General features: G+C 37.2%; 1 protein-coding gene across 3 annotated transcripts in view; it reads right to left on the reverse strand.

Moving 5' to 3' along the window:
- LOC150074973 (uncharacterized) overlaps window positions 1–19481 on the reverse strand; it is a 763849-nt gene that overhangs the window by 194645 nt on the left and 549723 nt on the right. For all 3 annotated transcript variants that reach the window (XM_090388939.1, XM_090388938.1, XM_090388937.1), the window contains exon 15: window positions 16898–16984. In XM_090388939.1, coding sequence (XP_090245065.1) covers window positions 16898–16984 — 87 coding nt within the window. The remainder of the gene's footprint in view (window positions 1–16897; window positions 16985–19481) is intronic.

Consider the following 19481-nt stretch of genomic DNA (forward strand, 5'->3'; position numbering starts at 1 on the left):
AATTCTGCTTATGTCTGTGTGACACTACGTCTCTGATATTCCAACAATATCTGCCTTTGATGTCTTGACTAGCACTTCAAGCTCGTCAAGTTTATTAACTACACTTCTAGCATTGGTGTACATGCAAGCATACATGCACCGGTTTCTACTCTTAGTTACTCTAACAGAGCCCATGTTTTACTTTTACCGCAGTAAAAGTAAAACAGTACTCTCAGCAGTCCTGGAAATCTCCATTGCCTTGATTCCCCGGCTGCTGCTCATTTTAATAGAAGCAATGCAACAATCACTTTTGCCTTTGCCTGCGGCGATTGTTATCCTTTTAGTCTGTGTATCCCCCGAAGGGGGATACACAGACTAAAAGGATAACAATCGCCGCAGGCAAAGGCAAAAGTGATTGTTTTCCGATCAACCTAACACTACCTCGATAGAATCAGCAAATATTCTTGCACCCTTTATATTTAAGTGTATCCCATCCCTGTAGTAGCAGTCTCTCCTGTCAACAAGCACAGACCAGGCTGAAAAAAATTGTACCCCTTGAACCTTGCACAATCTTTCCAGGGCTGAGCTGATCGACAAGGCTCTCATCATATACTCCCTCCTATCGTGTCTGGGCAGAATTGCAGACACTTTCACATTCAACCCTAACTCGCGACTTTTTTTCACGATTGACCTATAATTGTTGAGTAAATCTGCAGATCGCTTACTCTTAATATCATTATTTCCAACATGTTCAACAATATCACTAGTACTTTTGTGTCCTTAAAAGATGATATCTGCTCTACAACGTCATCAACTTTTGCCCCTGGTAGACATACCCTGATCCTGTTCCACTTATTCTTCTTGCATAGTATATTCCCTGTCTCCTTGACAATAGAGTCACCAACAATAACTAGTTCCCATGGGACTAGCACATTCTACCTCGGAGACTTCCACTGTGTTGCCTGATGTCCGGGAGTGAGCTCTGCCGTTGAGCGGGGCAGCCGAGAGGTTGATGGGCCACTCATATTAATTTATTCAAGGGCATTTAACCTACATCTCAAGCTCTCGTAGGTGCCCATCAAAACGCTGAGTTGGCATGTAATTTCTTGACACTTTAGACACCTAGCATACACAAAGACATTCCCCTTGGGTTGATCCTGTCCCGTTTTAGAAAGGTCGGCAAACATTTCACATTTCGCACATTTTTATAAGACTGTGATGCGTTGGAGAATTGCCCCCTTCGTTTCTTTCCCGAGTCACAACACTCTTGCTAGTCTGATCTTTGCTTCGCAGCTCTAGTCCGGGTCATGATTTCCGTTTAAATACAATTTAATTAATTAACAATGAAATTTAATAAGATTAATAATATTTTTGATTAATTGATAATACTATAATAAGTTAACAGATTACTAATACAGTGCTTCGTATTATGCTACGCTATCAGTTCGAGATATAAACGTTATGCTATTTCTTATTGACTACAATATGGCGGCTAGTTTAACAATATTAGCGCTGACACTGGGAGTCGTAACTTCCAAAAAACAAGTTAAATTCAAAATAAAAATCTAGCAAATGCTATTAAACTTATTTAATATCTCTGTAAACGCAATGTAGTATATTGATTACGAAGAATATGGTAGAATTATCAAAATACTTATTCCTTTACAGCGTCCTGTCAATAGTGTCATTAAAAACCCTGCCAACCTTCGTATTTCTGCAAACTTGGACATTAAGCCTTATATATACCATTACCAATATCATTAATAAATACAGTAAAACAACAATGGACTCAACAATGAACCCTGATGGACTCCACTAATAACATAGTTCACAAAGAGCAGTGTCCATTGATTACCACTCTTTGTCTTCTCCCACTTAACCATCCCTTTATCCATAGCAGCAACTTGCCTACAATGCCGCAATGCTCCAATTTGTGCAGCAGTCTTCCATGTGAAAAAGTATTAAAAGCCTTTCTCAGATTCAAATCTATGATATCACAGTTATTCCCTGCATCCAATTCCTTTGTGACCACATCATAGTATCCAATCAAATTGGTCAGACAAGACTTCCCTTTAACAGAACCATGCTGTGTCCGAGCTACAGGTGAAGTCTTGTCTAGATGATCCTGCAGTGCTTCTTTAACCAGTGCCTCCATTAATTTTCCTGGAACAGAAGTTAAATTCACAATTCTAAAATTACTTGTGTCAGCCTTTGATCCTCCTTTGTGAATTGGGGTCACATTTGCATATGTCCAGTCTATGGTACCTCCCCTGAGTTCAAGGGGAGTAAATAATTATAGCTAAGGGTTTGCTTACTTCCTTTGCTGCCTCCTTTAATATAACTGGATAGCTCCCATCCACCCTAGGTGCCTTTCTTATGTTTATTTTCAACAATTTCTCCTCCACTTTGCTCTCAGTTATTACAAAATCATCTAACCAAAATCGTCTAGGTCATTGTTAGAGCTTAATTCACCTCTGGCATTCCCCCCCCCCACCCCCGAATAACTGCTCATGTGTGAATGTAAATGCAAAATACTCATGTCGTTTGTTAGCTACCTGAGCAGGATCATCAACAGTTGAACCACTGATATCCAGTGGACCAATCTGATTCATCCACTTCCTTCTAGAGTTTACATAAGTAAAGAACTCTTTGCTGTTTTTCTTTGCATCCTTTGCAAAAATTTTCTCGTAATCTTCCTTTACCTACCTAACCTCTTTTGTGACTTGGTTACAAACCAGCTTATTTCTATCATAGGCTTACATGTCACCCATTAATTTATATGTATCCCATGCATTTTTCTTCTCTGCCACATGTCTCATTAGTTCATCTGACATCCACTTAGGGCTAAACCTTGAACAATAGTTCTTGTTGATATGAAAAGACTAGTAACTTCCAAGATTAATTCTTTAAATGCTATGCATTTTGAATTTGCTATTGGTAACATCATCAGTTGGTCCCACCGCATAGAATTTAAACACTGTACGAGACCTCCGTAGTCGCCTTTACGAAAGCAGAAACCCTCCCCTTTACCACTGATATTAGTTACCTCTTTGAGTAAATCCCACTTCAGCACACTGTGATCACTGCCACCTAGTGGTTCCTTTATCTGCACATTCTTAATGCATTAAGAATCACTAATGATAATCTGATCAAGAGTATTACTCCCTCTAGTTGCCTTCTGAACATGCTGCTGTAGAAAACACTCATCCGATAAATCCACAAAAGCCTTGCTAGTGTGTGAATGAGCAACCCACAAATTCCAGTGAATATCTGGGAAATTAAAATCCTCCATTATAACATTCTCTGATTTACTGGCCCACTCTATTTCCCTGTACAGTTGTTTATTATACTCATCAGAGTCATTAGGCCTATAACACACTCCTACTCTCAATTTTGATTTCCCAGTGCTTACTTCACACCAATTTGACTGAGCACTGTCCAGCCATGTCGACTAGTTGTAGTGTACTTCCTTGGATTTTATGCGTTTCTTAACTAATAGCATAACTCCTCCTCCCTTCCTATCCTGTCTATCCTTCTTGTACACATTGTACTCCCCAAATTCCATTTCTGTAATCCTTATATCTGTGTGACACCACGTCTCTGATATCAAACAATATCTGCCTTGGATGTCTTAACCAGCACTTCAAATTCATCAAATGTATTTACTCGACCCGCAGAATTGGTGTACATGCAAGTATGCATGCACCTGTTTGTATTCTTAACTACCCTAACACAGCCCATGTGTTTACTTGTATTGCAATGATGCCCAGCAGTATCTGAAATCTCCTGCATCTTGTTTTTCAGGCTGCTGCTCATTCCAATAGAAGGAGTGCAAGAATCACTTTCACCTTTGCCAGTGGCTACTGTTAATCTATTAGTCCATGTAAAAGTACTGTTAGCATTAGCATTAGTAGAGGCATATGATGCAAGAAAGCAAGCTTATTCAGCATCAGCCAAAAAAAGAAAAAAAAAAAAAAACCTCTCCCATTTCACCCCTCCGTTCGTTCGAAATACCTGTCCAGTTGAGCTTTAAATTTGTTTAGGCTATCAACTTCAACAACAAGTGATGGAAGTCGGTTCCACCAACCAACCACCCGCTGGCCAAAGGCAAATTTCCGCACATCTATCCGACATCCGTCCTTCCTCAATTTGAATTTATGCCCTCTGAGGTGATTATTCTGAGAAAGATGAAGAATCCCATTGGCATTGAGCATGCTCAAACCATTCAAAGCCTTATACACCTCTATCAGATCACCTCGCCGGTGCCTAGTCTCCAGACTCTGTAATTTGCAAAACTTAAGCCTTTCTTCGTAAGAGCAACCCTTTGTTCCATTTACTAATCTTGTTGCCCTTCTCTGTACCCGTTCTAGCAGCTCTACATCCTTCTTGAAATGAGGCCTCCAGACCTGTATACAGTACTCAAGATGTGGCCTAACCATTGCCTTATACAAGGGAATAATCACCTCCTTATCCCTGCTAGAAAAATTCCTGTATATCATTGACAAGACACCATGAGCTACTCTTGCAGCTCGTCTGCACTGCTCAGAGAACTTCATATCTGCCTGCACAATTACCCCCAGGTCCTTTTCATTCTCCACCACTGTCAGTGTAGTACCGCAGAGTTGATACATTGCTCTGGGGTTACTGTTACCCATATGTAGTACTTTACATTTGTCAATGTTAAACTTCATTTGCCACCTCTCAGCCCATCTGTTCAACCTTTCCAGATCCTGTTGCAGCAGCATAGCGTCAGTAGTGTCCTTAACGACCCTGCCAACCTTTGTATCATCTGCAAACTTAGACATTAAACTTGATATCCCATCATCAATATCATTCATAAACACCGAAAACAACAATGGACCCAACACTGAACCATGAGGAACTCCACTAATAACATTAGTCCACGTTGAGCAGTGTCCATTGATTACCACTCTCTGTCTTCTGCCACTCAACCATCCCCTTATCCATAGCAGCAATTTGCCTCCAATGCCACACTGCTCCAATTTGTGCAGCAGTCTTCCATGTGCAACAGTATCAAAAGCCTTTCTAAGATCCAAATATATAATATCAAAGTTATTCCCTGCATCCAGTTCTTTTGTGACTACATCATAGTATCCTATCAAATTGGTCAGGCAAGACCTGCCCTTAACAAAACCATGCTGCGTCTGAGCTATAACTGAATTCTTGTCTAGATGATCCTGCAGTGCTTCTTTAACCAGTGCCTCCATTAATTTACCTGGAACAGAAGTTAAACTAACAGGTCTATAATTACTTGTGTCAGCCTTTGATCCTCCTTTGTGAATTGGGGTTACATTTGCACATCTCCAGTCTATGGGTTCCTCCCCTGAGTCCAAAGAAGCTCTCATAATTATGGCTAGGGGTTTGCAAACTTCCTTTGCTGCCTCCTTTAATATAACTGGATAGATCCCATCCACCCCAGGTGCCTTTTTTATGTTTATCCTCAACAATCTCTCCTCCACTTTCCTCTCAGTTATTACAAAATCATCCAGCTCACTGCCAATGTTTACTTTACCTACATCATTCTCCTTCCTGAATAACTCCTCATGCGTGAATGTAGATGCAAAATACTCGTTTAGATTGTTAGCCACCTGAGCAGGATCCTCAACTGTTGAACCATCAATATCCAGTGGACCAATCTGATTCATCCCTTTCCTTCTCGAGTTCAAGTATGTAAAGAACTCCTTTCTGTTTTTCTTTGCATCCTTTGCCAAGGATTTTTCGTAGTCTGCCTTTGCCTGCCTAATCTGCTTTGTGACTTGGTTACAGACCAACTTATATCTATCATAGGCTTCCATGTCACCCATTAATTTGTATGTATCCCATGCATTTTTCTTCTCTGCCACATGTCTCATTAGTCCATCTGACAACCATTTAGGCCTAAACCTTGAACAATATTTCTTAGTTGGTATGTAAAGCCTGGTAGCCACCAAGATTAGTTCCTTGAATGCTTCCCATTTTGAGTTTGCTGTTGGTAACATCATCAGTTGGTCCCACTGTATAGAATTTAAATACTGTCTCAGACCATCATAGTCGCCTTTACGAAAACAAAAACCCTTCCCTTTACCTCTGATGGTAGTTACCTCCTTCAGTAAATCCCACTTCAACACACTGTGATCACTGCCACCTAGTGGTTCATTTATCTGCAGGTTCTTAATGCATGAAGAATCACTAGTGATAATCAGATCAAGAGTATTGCTCCCTCATGTTGCCTCACGAACATGCTGATGTAGAAAACAATCATCCAATAAATCCACAAAAGCCTTGCTAGTGTGCGAGTGACCAACCCACAAATTCCAGTCAATATCTGGGAAATTAAAATCCCCCATTATAAGACTCTCTGATTTACTGGCCCACTCTATTTCCCTGTGGAATATATTATTATACTCATCAGAGTCATTAGGCCTATAGCACACTCCTACTCTCAATTTTGATTTCCCTATGCTTATGTCACACCAAACTGACTCGACACTGCCCTGTCCATCGATGTCAACTGGCTTCACTTCCTTTGACTTTATGTGTTTCTTAATTAATAGCATAACCCCTCCTCCCCTCCTGTCCTGTCTATCCTTTCTATATACATTGTATTCCCCAAATTCCAGTTCTGCATTACTTATATCTGTGTGACACCACGTCTCTGATATCCCAACAATATCTGCCTTTGATGTTTTGAGCAATACCTCAAATTCATCAAATTTATTTACCAAACTCCTAGCATTGGTGTACACGCAGGTATACATGCACCTGTTTCTATTCTTAGCTACCCTAACACAACCCATGTGTTTACTTGTAACGCAATGACTACCAGCAGTCTCTGAAATATCCTGCATCTTGTTTTTCAGACTTCTGCTCATTTGAATAGAAGCAGTGCAAGAATCACTTCCACCTCTGCCAGTGGCTACTGTTAATCTATTAGTCCTTGTATCCCCCCCAACTAGCAGTTTTCCGACCCACCTAACACTGCCTCGACAGCATCAGCAAAAATTCTTGCACCCTTTCTATTTAAGTGTATCCCATCCCTGTAGAAGCAATCTCTCCTGTTAACAAGTACAGTCCAGGCTGAAAAAAATTCTACCCCTTGAGCCTTGCACAATCCCTCCAGGGCCGAATTGATCGACGAGGCTCTCATCATATACTCCCTCCTATCGTGTCTGGGCAGAATTGCAGACACTTTCAAGTTCAACCCTAATTCACGGCTTTTTTTCAACAGTGACCTGTACTTGCTAAGTAATTCCGCCGGTCTCCTACTCTTAATATCATTAGTGCCAACGTGTACAACTATATCACCTTTTGTGCCCTTAAAAGATGATATCCGCTCTACAACGTCATCAACCTTTGCCCCTGGCAGACATACCTTGGTCCTATTCCACCTATCCTTTTTACAAAGCATGTTCCTATATAATTAAGTAGTATGAAATAAAAGTCTTTTGTTCATTTTGTTTAAAACTGATAGTTTTCAATGTCAACTTTTCATCAATTTGGGAAAGACATTTTTGGCTAAAACTGAATAAAAACAACAAAAATAAAAGAAGAAAAAAGAATAACAGAAATACATAATTAAATGGAACACTTCGCATAAAATGTGCAAATAAAATAATTATAATTAGGGTGACCATACATCCCGGATTTTAGACTTCCAGTCCCAGCTAAAAATATTTTTATTTCAATTGTAATTTTTTTATTCCTCTATTTTTCTATTCTATAGAGAATAATTAACACTAACTTCCTAAAGAATTTATGGCTTCTGAGTTACTTAATAACAGAATTATTCAAATCTTATGCAAACAATAAATTATCACACTATACTAAATCTCAAACACAGCAGTATTATCGATTACACAACCAGATACTGAACAAGCTAAACCATATGGCAGCCTGTGGGCTGCCTGGCAGTCTGCGAACGTTTCTCTAGCTACCCCTCAGAGCAAATATTTTTCATTAAAAAAGTATTATCTATTATTTCAAAATCCACTGAAGAAGGCTTACCTTAACTATAATAATTAATAAAATAATTTTTATATTCAGCCAGGTGAACGAAAAAGAGAAAATGTACGTTTAATGAACAGCTACGTGCAGAATTTCCATTTCTCGAGTTAATATCTCCTGATTGTGTTTCCTCTATACCAGTTGTTCCCAACCTGGGCTCTGCGGAGCCCTAAGGGCTCCGCAGCCGCTCCAGGAAAATAAAATAGTTAAAAATTGAATGAAATTAAAGAATTAGAAACATAAATTAGAAAACTAATTTATAACTAATAAATTTAAAACTAATTTAGAAATCACATTCTGAACAAAAATGTGCCAATTTGAATTTTGCGCTTTCTCTAGCAGATGGCATTCAGTCATTTTGCTGCCATTAGCTTCAAAATTATTGTAGTACGAGACGGACAGACGACGGAGCATAGATGAGCACTGGCATGTCGCGCACATTCTGTCACGTGCTGCGTTTTAATGACCCTTCCTAGAACTGAATATCTGTGTGATTTCTTGGAACTGTACGTTCAAGAAGTTTTTCGCCCTTTCTCGACCCTTCGAGAATTCCTGGAAACCGCTCAAAGCTTCTCAAAACTTAGCCCCACATAAATAGAAGCTGGCCAGTCGACTTGAAGCCACTTCACAGTTAATTTTCATAGCAATAACATTATGATTACATAGCAATTCTTCAAGTTTTCTGTGCATATGACCTCTTTGTGAGTATTTAGTTGTGTACTTTGTAAGTGTTCATTAATAAACTGTTTTGTTCCACTTGTACGTTCGAACTCTGAGCTACCGCAATATATTTCCAGTAGAAAAATGCTACATTATTGTAGCATTTTTCTACCATTGTAGCATATTGTAGCATTTGATTTTCAAATAGGTTTGTTTGTTTATTTGGTTTTTAGGAGCATTAGCAACTAAGGCCATATTACTCCGGGAATATGCGGTGGTCATTCCCTGACCTTTCCGCATCCTCCGTATTTGGTGGTGACAGGCTGGAACCCCGGTCTAATCAAGAAGCGTGTGCTACGCACTGCTGCTCCTTCCCACCTGGCTACGGAGGCGGCTTTTCAAGTAGGTAAGTGTTTGTATTTCGTAATAAAATTTTTAGTTACTTTACTTTGTATTTTGGATTATAAAAGATAAAGTCGGTTATTCTCATATTCCTGTGTGATTTTCTTTTAGGCATGGATCACTGGCTTCAAACCGATACTTCGAAGAAAAAAGATGTTACATTTGAAAAGGAGAACAAACCAACAGCTCACTCTACTACTTTGCCAGATGAGCCAACTACAAAAAAGGTGACAGCCGAGTGATGCATTCTAATGTTTGTTTGTCTGAAGAGCTTTCCGCAAAAGAAACTATCTCCGGTGTCACCACAATTATTGTTTGTAAAATGCTACAGAAGTGACGCAGTGGGGGAAAGACCTTCCAATAAAAAACGAATTAACGAAGAGAGTTAATTGAACATGGGATTCACAGAAACAAATGATGGTCGGCCTCTCTGTGTGATTTGCGGAAATGTGTTAACCAATAGTTCAATGTTTCCTGCTAAACTGCGGCGTAATTTTGAGGGAAACTCATCCAGAGTTAAAAGATAAACTGTGTGATTTTTTTAAGAGAAAGCGCAGTGAAATTTTGGCTTCACAGAAAACCATGACATGTTAAAACTAATAATGAAAAAATACCGGAAGCTTCCTATCTAATAAGTTACCATGAAACTCATACCATTGCAAAGACTCTTATTAAAACATGTACGGTTGATATTTTCAAGTGTTTGCTTGATGAAAAAGCTGTTGAGTGTCTCTAATATTCCTTTATCAAATATAATACCGTTTCTAGAAGAATCAGTGATATGGCTGATGATGTGAAAGAGACACTTATCAGTTGCATCAGGTGAACCAAATTTGCACTACAAATGGATGAATCGACTGACGTCGCCGGGTTGGCAATTTTAATAGTAACTGTTCATTATGTTTACTTACAAAGCTATCAGGAGACCTTCTTCTTTGCAGACCACTACCAACCAACACGTCAGGGGGTGAAATATTTAACTTTTTGGATGAATTCTTCACATCAAATGAAATGCTTAGGAGCATTAGCAGCTAAGGCCATATTGCTCCAGGGATATGCAGTGGTCATTCCCTGACCTTTCCGCATCCTCCGTATTTGGTGGTCACGGGCTCGAACCCCAGTCTAATCAAGAAGTCTAATCTACACACTACTGCTCCTGCCCACCTGGCCACGGAGGCGCCATCCAATGAAATACCATGGGAAAACTGTGTAGATTTATGCACTGATGGTGCAAAAGCAATGATGGGTCACAATGCTGGAGCAGTTGCCAAAATTAAAGATAAGGCAAAAAATGTATCATGCAGCCATTGCATTCTTCATAGACATGCGCTAGCCTCGAGAAAAATGCCTTCTGAGCTTATGATAGTAATTAAGGATGCCATAAAAATAAACTTTATAAAATCGCGACCTCTTAAACGCAGGCTCTTCAAACTAATGTGTGAAGATATTAGAAGCCACCATGAGTCCCTCCTGCTGCACACTGAAGTAAGGTGGCTGTCTCAAGGAAAAGCATTGACACGCTTGATGGAACTGGGTGCAGAGGTAGCAGCATTTTTAATGGACCATAGCGCTCTATTGGCGACGGTTTTAAATGATAAAGACTGGGTGCACAAACTGGCATACTTAGCTGGCATTTTTAGCAAAATTAACGAAATGAATCTCTCATTGCAAGGAAAAACAGCCACAGTTTTTGATGCAAATGCCAAAGTGTCTTCTTTCAAAAGGAAACTTATGTACTGGATGGAGTGCGTGGAAAAGGAACATACTGATTGCTTCTCTCTTACAAAAAGTTTCTTGCACGAAAATAATATCAATATTCAAGAAAAAATACAGAAAAATATTCAGGCGCATCTCGAAGCATTGAAAGACTCATTTGAACATTATTTTCCGACAGCTCAAGAAGGCGCTTGATGACTTTAATTGGGCATTGAATGTGTTCGGAGTGAACAAAAAAACCACCTAGCTTAAACCCAGCAGAATACGAGCTCCTCGTCGATTTGACATCTCATAGCAAACTAAAAATTGCATTTCAGAATCAAAGTCTACCAGAGTTTTGGTTGCATTTGCAAGATGAATTCAAATCTTGTCTGAGAAAGCAAAATTAATATTGCTGCCTTTCTCAACTACATATCTCTGTGAAGCAGGATTTTCTGCCTATATGCATACCAAAACAAAATACAGAAGTCTCTTAAATGCAGAACCAGACATTCGCCTGCAATTATCATCAACTGAACCTGAAATAAGAAAACTGTGCAAAAAATACAACTGCATGTGTCTCATTAAATATATATACGTTATTTTATGTTATGTCTTAATTTAGGCTTACTGTTGCAATTAAATAGAAATTCGCTTCAATAATGAATAATAAAAATTTCGAATTACTTGTTATTAGAGTTGTTATTTGGTTTTTAGGAGCATTAGCAACTAAGGCCATATTGCTCCGGGATATGCGGTGGTCATTCCCTGACCTTTCCGCATCCTCCATATTTTGTGGTGACGGGCTCGAAATTCGGTCTAATTAAGAAGCATGTGCTATGCACTGCTGTTCCTTCCCAACTGGCTACGGAGGCGGCACAATGAACGAGTATGTTTTTAAATTGAATTGGAGCAACTGAGTTTATTGTATGGACTTTATTATTGCTTTCACCAATAATGTAAAATCTGTTGTAACGCAAATGGTTTGATTTTTTGAACTTTGGGAGAACTTTTATGTATAGTCAAGTTTTGACAATATCATGTGTATTGGTGGTAGTTCAAAATAAATTGAGATATTATGGCAAATTTCAAAGTTTTTATAATATAATTTTATTGCACGGACATTGTACAATTGTTTAAATATCTCTTTACTTTACACTCCCTTATTATCTATCCCCTCTTCCCCCTGTAACACTACTCTTAAACACCATTAGCTTGAAAACATAGAGTAAGCCTAAGGGGCTCCTCCATAGAAATTGATTCTAAAAAGGGCTCTGTGGGTCAAAAAGATTGGGAATCGCTGCTCTACACAATATTTGTCTATATTTTCAATATTTCATGGTGGGGGGGTCGTAGTGATATAACCGGTCATATAAAAATGAAGAAACACAATTTGCACTGGAGACTGCAGTTTCTTGTTCGAAGCTCATGAGTTATTTTCAGAAGGCTGAACCCGAAAATGATGAACTTGCTTGTACAGCTGCAAAAGGTGCTTTTGTCTATCACTACACAAAGCATAATTTTTAATTTGTTCCAGTGATTGCGAATCTATACTAATCTCGTTGATATTTAACAGCAAATTCCTGTACACACATGAAGAGTGAAGCAATTGCTGCTCATGTCTTGGCTCTGTTAGTGGAGGAAGAACTATGAATGGAGTTAAATGGTGTAAGTTTCATTACCATATCATCTGATGATTCAAACAGGAAAGCAGTTAAATTGATTCGAATAATGATTCATTATTTTAATCCAAGAAATGGAGTTAATGTAAAATTACTAGAGGTTTATTCTGATAAAGGTGAAACATGAAGTATTATTGTAGATTCCATTGTAAACTCAATTGAAACATTTGATATTGTTGATAAAGTTATGTTTTTGTAATGAAAACACAAATTCTAACTGGTGTTGTATAGCATCTTGGAATGAACAATGTTGTGAACAAATTAACACTTCCTGAACAGAGACCTGCTTGGAATTGGTTGCACTGCTCATATCATTCATAATTGTATAGAAAAAAAGTTGATACTCTCCCAATAGAATTGAAAGCTTTAGTTGTAAAAATCTATAAATATTTTCACATATATACAGTGAGAGTGACAGAACTGCAAACATTCTGCAAAGAGGCTAATGTTGAGCATAAAAATTTACTTCGGCATTTACTAAATTTTTTTTAAAAATTTACTACACTTTCTTTCCTTGCTACATGTGATAAACCGAATTTTAGAAATGTTTGTACCTTTTAAAAATTACTTTTTGAATCAACCTAAGGGCCGTAAGTTAATTTTAAATTTCTTTTAAGATGAGAATGCTAAATTTTTGTTATTATTTGTTCAAAGTCAGCTTGAAAACTTCAATCAAAGCACTGAGCAAATAGTGTGAGTAAATATATCAGTTTCCAAAGTTTACTGCGAATTGCAGTTATTAAAATCTAAACTTAAAAATAGAAGATTAAAGTTTGTTCCTACAAAAGCATGAGAGGAATTAAACAAAAAAGACAGTAAGAGTTCTAATTTTTTTCCAAAACATCATTTGCCAATTCTATGATTGTGCTGCAGAATATCTTGAACTGTGGGAGAAATCGTTTGAAAGTACCTTTTGTTTTTCACTGGGTAAATTTATTTGTATTGCTTGAATGGAATAATATTGAGATTTATTAATTTTCTGAGTCTAAATATGGGGGAAAATTTAAAAAATTAATTGCATATATAGAGACAAGTTATTGGATGAATAACTTGTATAGGATGAATTGGACTTGTAAAACAGCTAAGTTGGGAAATTCTCTAATTAATTCTGGACAATGAACTTTGCAGTAACAAAATTTCTTAAACAAAGCCACTTTACTCCATATGGGAAGAAATTATTGCTGAATGGAACTTAAATAATTTTAACTATAAAATGACTTACCAAGTATCTAGACAATCCTGCTAAAACTGACTGTGTTTTAGCAGGGTGAATGAATTTCAAAGTGAATCTGAAGCACATATGTTTTGGGAAAAATTACCTAGTTAATTAGAAATTCCTTTGGTAGTTTAAATCCACGGTCGCCAACCTTTCGGACCTCACGGACCACTAAACTCAAAATTTTGAATCCCGCAGACCACTACCATGATTTTTTCCATAAAAGTAACATTCTAAATATGAAATGGTACTTACACTTGTTTTTGAACTCCAAGTTATTTGAAAAAAATTGGATATCATTAATGTTAATATAATTAATAATATAATAGCCTTATAATGATAAAAAAAAAGTATAATAAATAAACGCAGATATATTCATTATGAAAAATTCAAAAAAAAAAAAAAACCATTTTAAATTTCATTTTATTAAAAAAAGAATTAAAGAAACAATTAATATTAACAATTATCAAATATCGAGTGCATCTCGACAGAGGTGTATAAAGGATTAATTATAGCAAAATAATCAGTGTGACATTTGTTGCTGCTTGCTTGAAATAAGCTGTTGGATTCTTGGCTCCAGTGACGTTACTGTAACACGGAGAGCCTTTCTATTTCTAACTGACAGCGGTACTTGTTTTTAATTGCCATAACTGATGAAAATGTCTTTTCACACATATATGCAGTTGCGAATGGAATTAAAATTTTGATCGCCTTTTTTCACTCAGCACTCGGTACTCACTTTTTACGGAAAGCCAAAAATGAGATCTTGTTAGGGACGAGTAGAATTTACCTTTGAGACTGTCGTCAGATGATAGATCGATTAGGCTTTCTTTTTCTTTCATGTTCAAATTACTATCTTCGATTTTTGCCGAAAATGGATCTATTATCCACATATTTCCGTGTCTGGGATCCTCTTCATTTGGGTAATAACGACCAAAAGAGTCAGTGAGCGACTGTAAGTGCAATCGAACAAGAGTTATTACCTGTCGGTTGACATCCTCCTGTTTCATATAATTATCAAAATTTGGGAACATTTGCAGATCTTCTTCAGCCAACCGCGTTTGGAACAGCAATATCTTCCTTTGAAATGCATCCATTTTGCCTCGCAATGTGAACATGTCCGTAAGCTGTCCTTGCAAGGACGTGTTCAGCTCGTTTAACAGACAAAAAATATCTGCCAGGTATGCAAGCTTGGCTAGCCAATCATTGTCGGACAAGAGATCATGGAACCTCGAATTATTTTGCTGCTGGTAGAATAATTTGACCGTGGCACAGGTTAAACAATCGGGTTAGTACTTTGCCCCTCGACAGCCATCTCGCCTCAGCGTGAAGAAGAACATGAGTATGCTGAGAGCCCATTTCTTCACAAAGTGCCTCAAATATTTGAGAATTGAGCATTTTGTGGCGAATTTCGTTTACAATTTTAATTACATCAGAGAGTACTTCATGCAGTTCTGGAGATAATCTTTATTTGCCACAAGTTGCTCACGTTGTATAATACAATAAGTAAACAAGATGTCTGGGTGTCCGTCTTTCACTTTTGCAACAACTCCTGAACAATGTCGAGTCATGCTTGCGGCACCATCTGTGCATATCCCAACACATTCCTTCCATTCAATACTGTGTTTCAGGAAATAACCATTAAGTGCATTGAAAATTTCTGAGCCTGCTGTTCTACCCGACAAGATTAGCGAACAGAGGAGTTCTTCCTTTAATTCTCCTTGGCAATCAAACCTCACAAAACAAAGAAGAACTGCCTTGTTAGTTATGTCTGTTGATTCGTCAAGTTGAATCGAATAAAACGTAGAATTTTTCGCAAGTGCAATCACTTGATTATCAATATCTTCGGCCATCTCTTCAATTCTGCACTTCACAGTGTTGGTGGACATAGGAATTCCTTTCAGTTTCTGGTCAGCCTGTTTCACCAAAACCTCTTCACAGGCTTGTAACAAGCAAGGCTTAATTAATTCTTCTCCAATTGTATACAGCTTTTTACATCTCGCGATTTGAAGTGCTATCAAATAAGATTTTACTAAAGACTTATCTTCAACAATCATTGTTGTTAATGAACTTTTTTGCTTTTGCAAATTTTCACGCATCCTTTGGAAGTATTCATCTGGCTTTTTAGCTAAATCTGGGTGTTTTGACTGCAAGTGCCTGTCGAGTTTCGAAGGTTTCAGGGCATCATTGGATAAACACTCAGAACATATAATATAAAGCGACCGTGGATCCAGTTCATTTCCAGGTTCTTGAATAAATCCAAACTTCAAGTAGTCTGCATCATATTTTCTTGAAACTTTGAACTTTTTCTTCTCTCCACCTCCAGTTCTAATATCCTTCCTGATGATGCCTTGTGGTGGCTGCGGAGGCTCTGATTCATTAATTAACTCATAACAACGCGATGTATTACCTAAGAAGCAAAAATGCTTGCGTGTTTTTTCTCACTCACTGGGGTTATTTTATTTGAATCTAAAACCAAACAAGAAATAAGACAGTTATTAAACTCAAGCTCTTTGATGCCATTAAATATCACACTGTGCACAGTTAAAATAAAAATATCACTGGTTACCTAAGAACTGAGAAACCCGCAGTGCCCAGGCTAGGCCATCGATAAGAAATATCTTTCTGTATTTTTTTACAATAAAAGCATTGCTAATCCCGGATATTGCAATGGGCCTTTTATAAACATGCAACGTAATAAGGCGAAAATTGCAAAAAAGTAGAATCAGAATATAATGAAACATTTTAATAAACATGAAAATTGCAAATATATTCAGATTACTCTGCGGACCACCAAAATTCTCTTACGGACCACTGGATTAAATTACTTAAATTTCTAAAGTAATTGGAATTACTTAAGATGGAGTTAAGTTTCTTTGGTGAGTGGAGTTCACTTAAGTCCCATGTGGCACTGTTATTGTAAAATTTAACTCTGCAATAACTTCCGAAACAAATATCCCTCAATCTATTTTTAACATTACTTGTACCAGTAAGTGTTGCTTCTGAAAATCTACACTTGTTACAGTGCAATAGACAGTAAAAACAATGGTTAACAGTAGCCTGTATTTACACAGCCTCCCAAATGAGAACTGTCTGGCTTACTTACAGATAATATAAGGCACAAACAATATCCAGTTCACATTTGATGAATTTGAAAACTGATGAATCACTTAAACCCATATTTTGGTTAATTACAATATATTATGCTGATATTAAAAAATAAAATAGGGACAGATAGAAACCAGGCAAACAGCCTTACCTTAGCTTCATGTTCCTCAGCTGATAAACTTTTTTCTTCTTTTGGCATTTCTTCAGATCTTTTTCCCTGGTCTTCCTGGATTATATCCTATGTGTTATAGTAAGAGAATTATTGCTGAACTCATCATATGAAGTAAATGGGAAAGAATATGTGTGCATATGATGCTAATAACATATAAATGGAAAGTTTTAATTTCTAAAGTAACATTTTCAAACAATATTTAATTGTACTTATTAATTGGCTATATCATGTGCTACTACACTATATAGTTGTATCGTGTAGTAACACATGGTATTCCATTTCCCCCATACCAATTGGGGTAATTGTTCCTAAAGTGCAAGTAAAAAGATTAAAAAGGCTAATGTTATGAGTCATTCTGACAAGAAATTTTCCATGTAGTGCAAACAGGTGGCAAGGAAAGACCATGGGACCTAAACCATTATTTATAGAACTTTTTCCAGTAGAGAAAAGAATGTCATTATCCCTCTATGAAAGGCAATGGTTAGACCACATTTGGAATATTGTATTCAGCTCTGGAGACTGCACATGAAAAAAAAGGGCACAGAACTTCTGAAGAGGGTTTAAAAGAAGGGTAGTCAAATTAGTGATGAGGAGAAAATCAATGCAAATGTGAAGAACAGCTTAGAAAGTGTAGTATGCAAAGTTTTAGAACATATATCTAGTGAAGATCTGACTGAAGTGTATAAAACACTGATCAGGTTTAGTAAAATGAATCAAGAAAGGCAGTTCTCCCTCACAGGTGAGACAAGAATCAGGAACACAAATATAAAATTGCTGGAAATAACAAAAGACTGGATCTCATGAGGTTTACCTAGGCACAACAGGTTGTCTAACAATGGAAAAAGTTGAAAACCCACATGGCAAGTGAGTCTGACTAAATTCAAAACAGAATTACAAGGAAACCTTCTGGGAGAAGGAATAGTATATATATATATATATATATATATATATATATATATTTTGTGTTATTATTATTATTGTTAATGTCTAATTGATTATTTTTAATTTATCGCTTGCTACGTTAATGCCATTGCCCTGTGGCAATTGGACTATTATACGTGCTTGATGTATATTTTTTATTTTGATTGCTTAGATTACTTAAATTTTTCTGGTATCTATTTTCTATAGGGTATTAAGGTGTATAATGAACAGGAGATTTAGTTAGCGTTTTTATTCTCACCTATTCCTGGGGGTCTGTAATGGTATTAAATTATATAATATATAATGAATTTAGTTTTAATTATAATTATTTTAACATTAATTAATCATCATACAATACTAACTAACTAACATTCCCTCACCTGGTCATCTATCCGCTACTTCATCGGGGGTTTTGAGCGGATCGATAGCCACTTTTAAAGGAATGTCTCATAATTAGCCGTTTCTGTTATCTCTTTACCAGTTTTGCCTTAGCAGTGAGATTATTTTGCTCTTTAAGTCTATTTAATTAATTGAATATGGATATTTTTATTTCAATTTGTCTTTTAGTTTAATTTTAATTTTTGAAAGTATTTTTATCTTAACATCGGATTCGGCAAACTGGTAGAGGGGAAACAAAGCCCAACGGGTAATTATCGGAATAAGTGAGTGGAGTTATACTTATCTGTCCGGTGGTGGTCTTTCGGTAAATGAGGGGTTTGCCCTACTCATTGTTTGTTTTATCACTGGTTTGGTTTTTGAGTACGCAGCCGCGCCTACTGTTGCTTGATATTGTTGTATGGTGATGTTTTTGCAAGTCATCTGATGAGTGGGCTGATTCCTACGTCGGCCAGGGTGGGGCTGAGTCCGGGGGGTTTTTTTATTTCCGGTTTTTAATTGACTCCGTGGTGAAAATTAAATTCTTACATGTTTTGGTTGTTTGTTATTTACAAGCGTTGTTTTTTGTTATTTACATGAGTTGGTTTGTTATTTACATGAGTTGGTATTGCTATCCCTTTGGACTGGGCCGGTATAGCTTTTCTAAGGCATAACAGCCTGTATTGTCTTAGGGGATAGCTATTTACATATTTACAGCCTCCTGTAAAATGAATGTTACCTTGCGTCTCATTGTGCACAAATTTTTATAAAAAATTGGGTGGGTTAATATAGGAAGCTGGATTATAGTGGTGTCAGAGGACGAGCCTCCTCTGAGCGTAAGAAATACGGATCTTAATTTAGGTAATTTTGATATTCATAATCGTGGCCGCTTTTATGTGGTGTTTGCTATAATTGTAGGGTATATTGTTTATTGTGAATGTTTTTATAAGTTTGTTAATTGCTTCTGTTGTGTTCTCTGCATTATTGCATATTTTTATTATTCTGGTTGTTTGGTTTCTAATTGTGTTTCCATATATGTGTTTTGCAATGTTGCTGTCCCAGTGGACGAGCTTTATAGCTGGGAAGTTGAAGTGGTCTCTTTTATCATAATGTTTAGTTTCGATATTGTTGTTGTTGATGGTGATCTGACTGTCGAGGTAATATGCTTGTAGGTTGCTGTTTTGGTTGGTCCGTTCTATGCTGAGGTCGGTGGGGTAGATTACTTGGGCTAGTGTTTCAAAACTGTCGTGATTGATGACTAGGACGT

This window comes from Mastigoproctus giganteus, chromosome 14 (genome assembly GCF_048544385.1).
Source record: "Mastigoproctus giganteus isolate SK-2022 chromosome 14, ASM4854438v1, whole genome shotgun sequence".
Lineage (NCBI taxonomy): Eukaryota > Metazoa > Arthropoda > Arachnida > Uropygi > Thelyphonidae > Mastigoproctus > Mastigoproctus giganteus.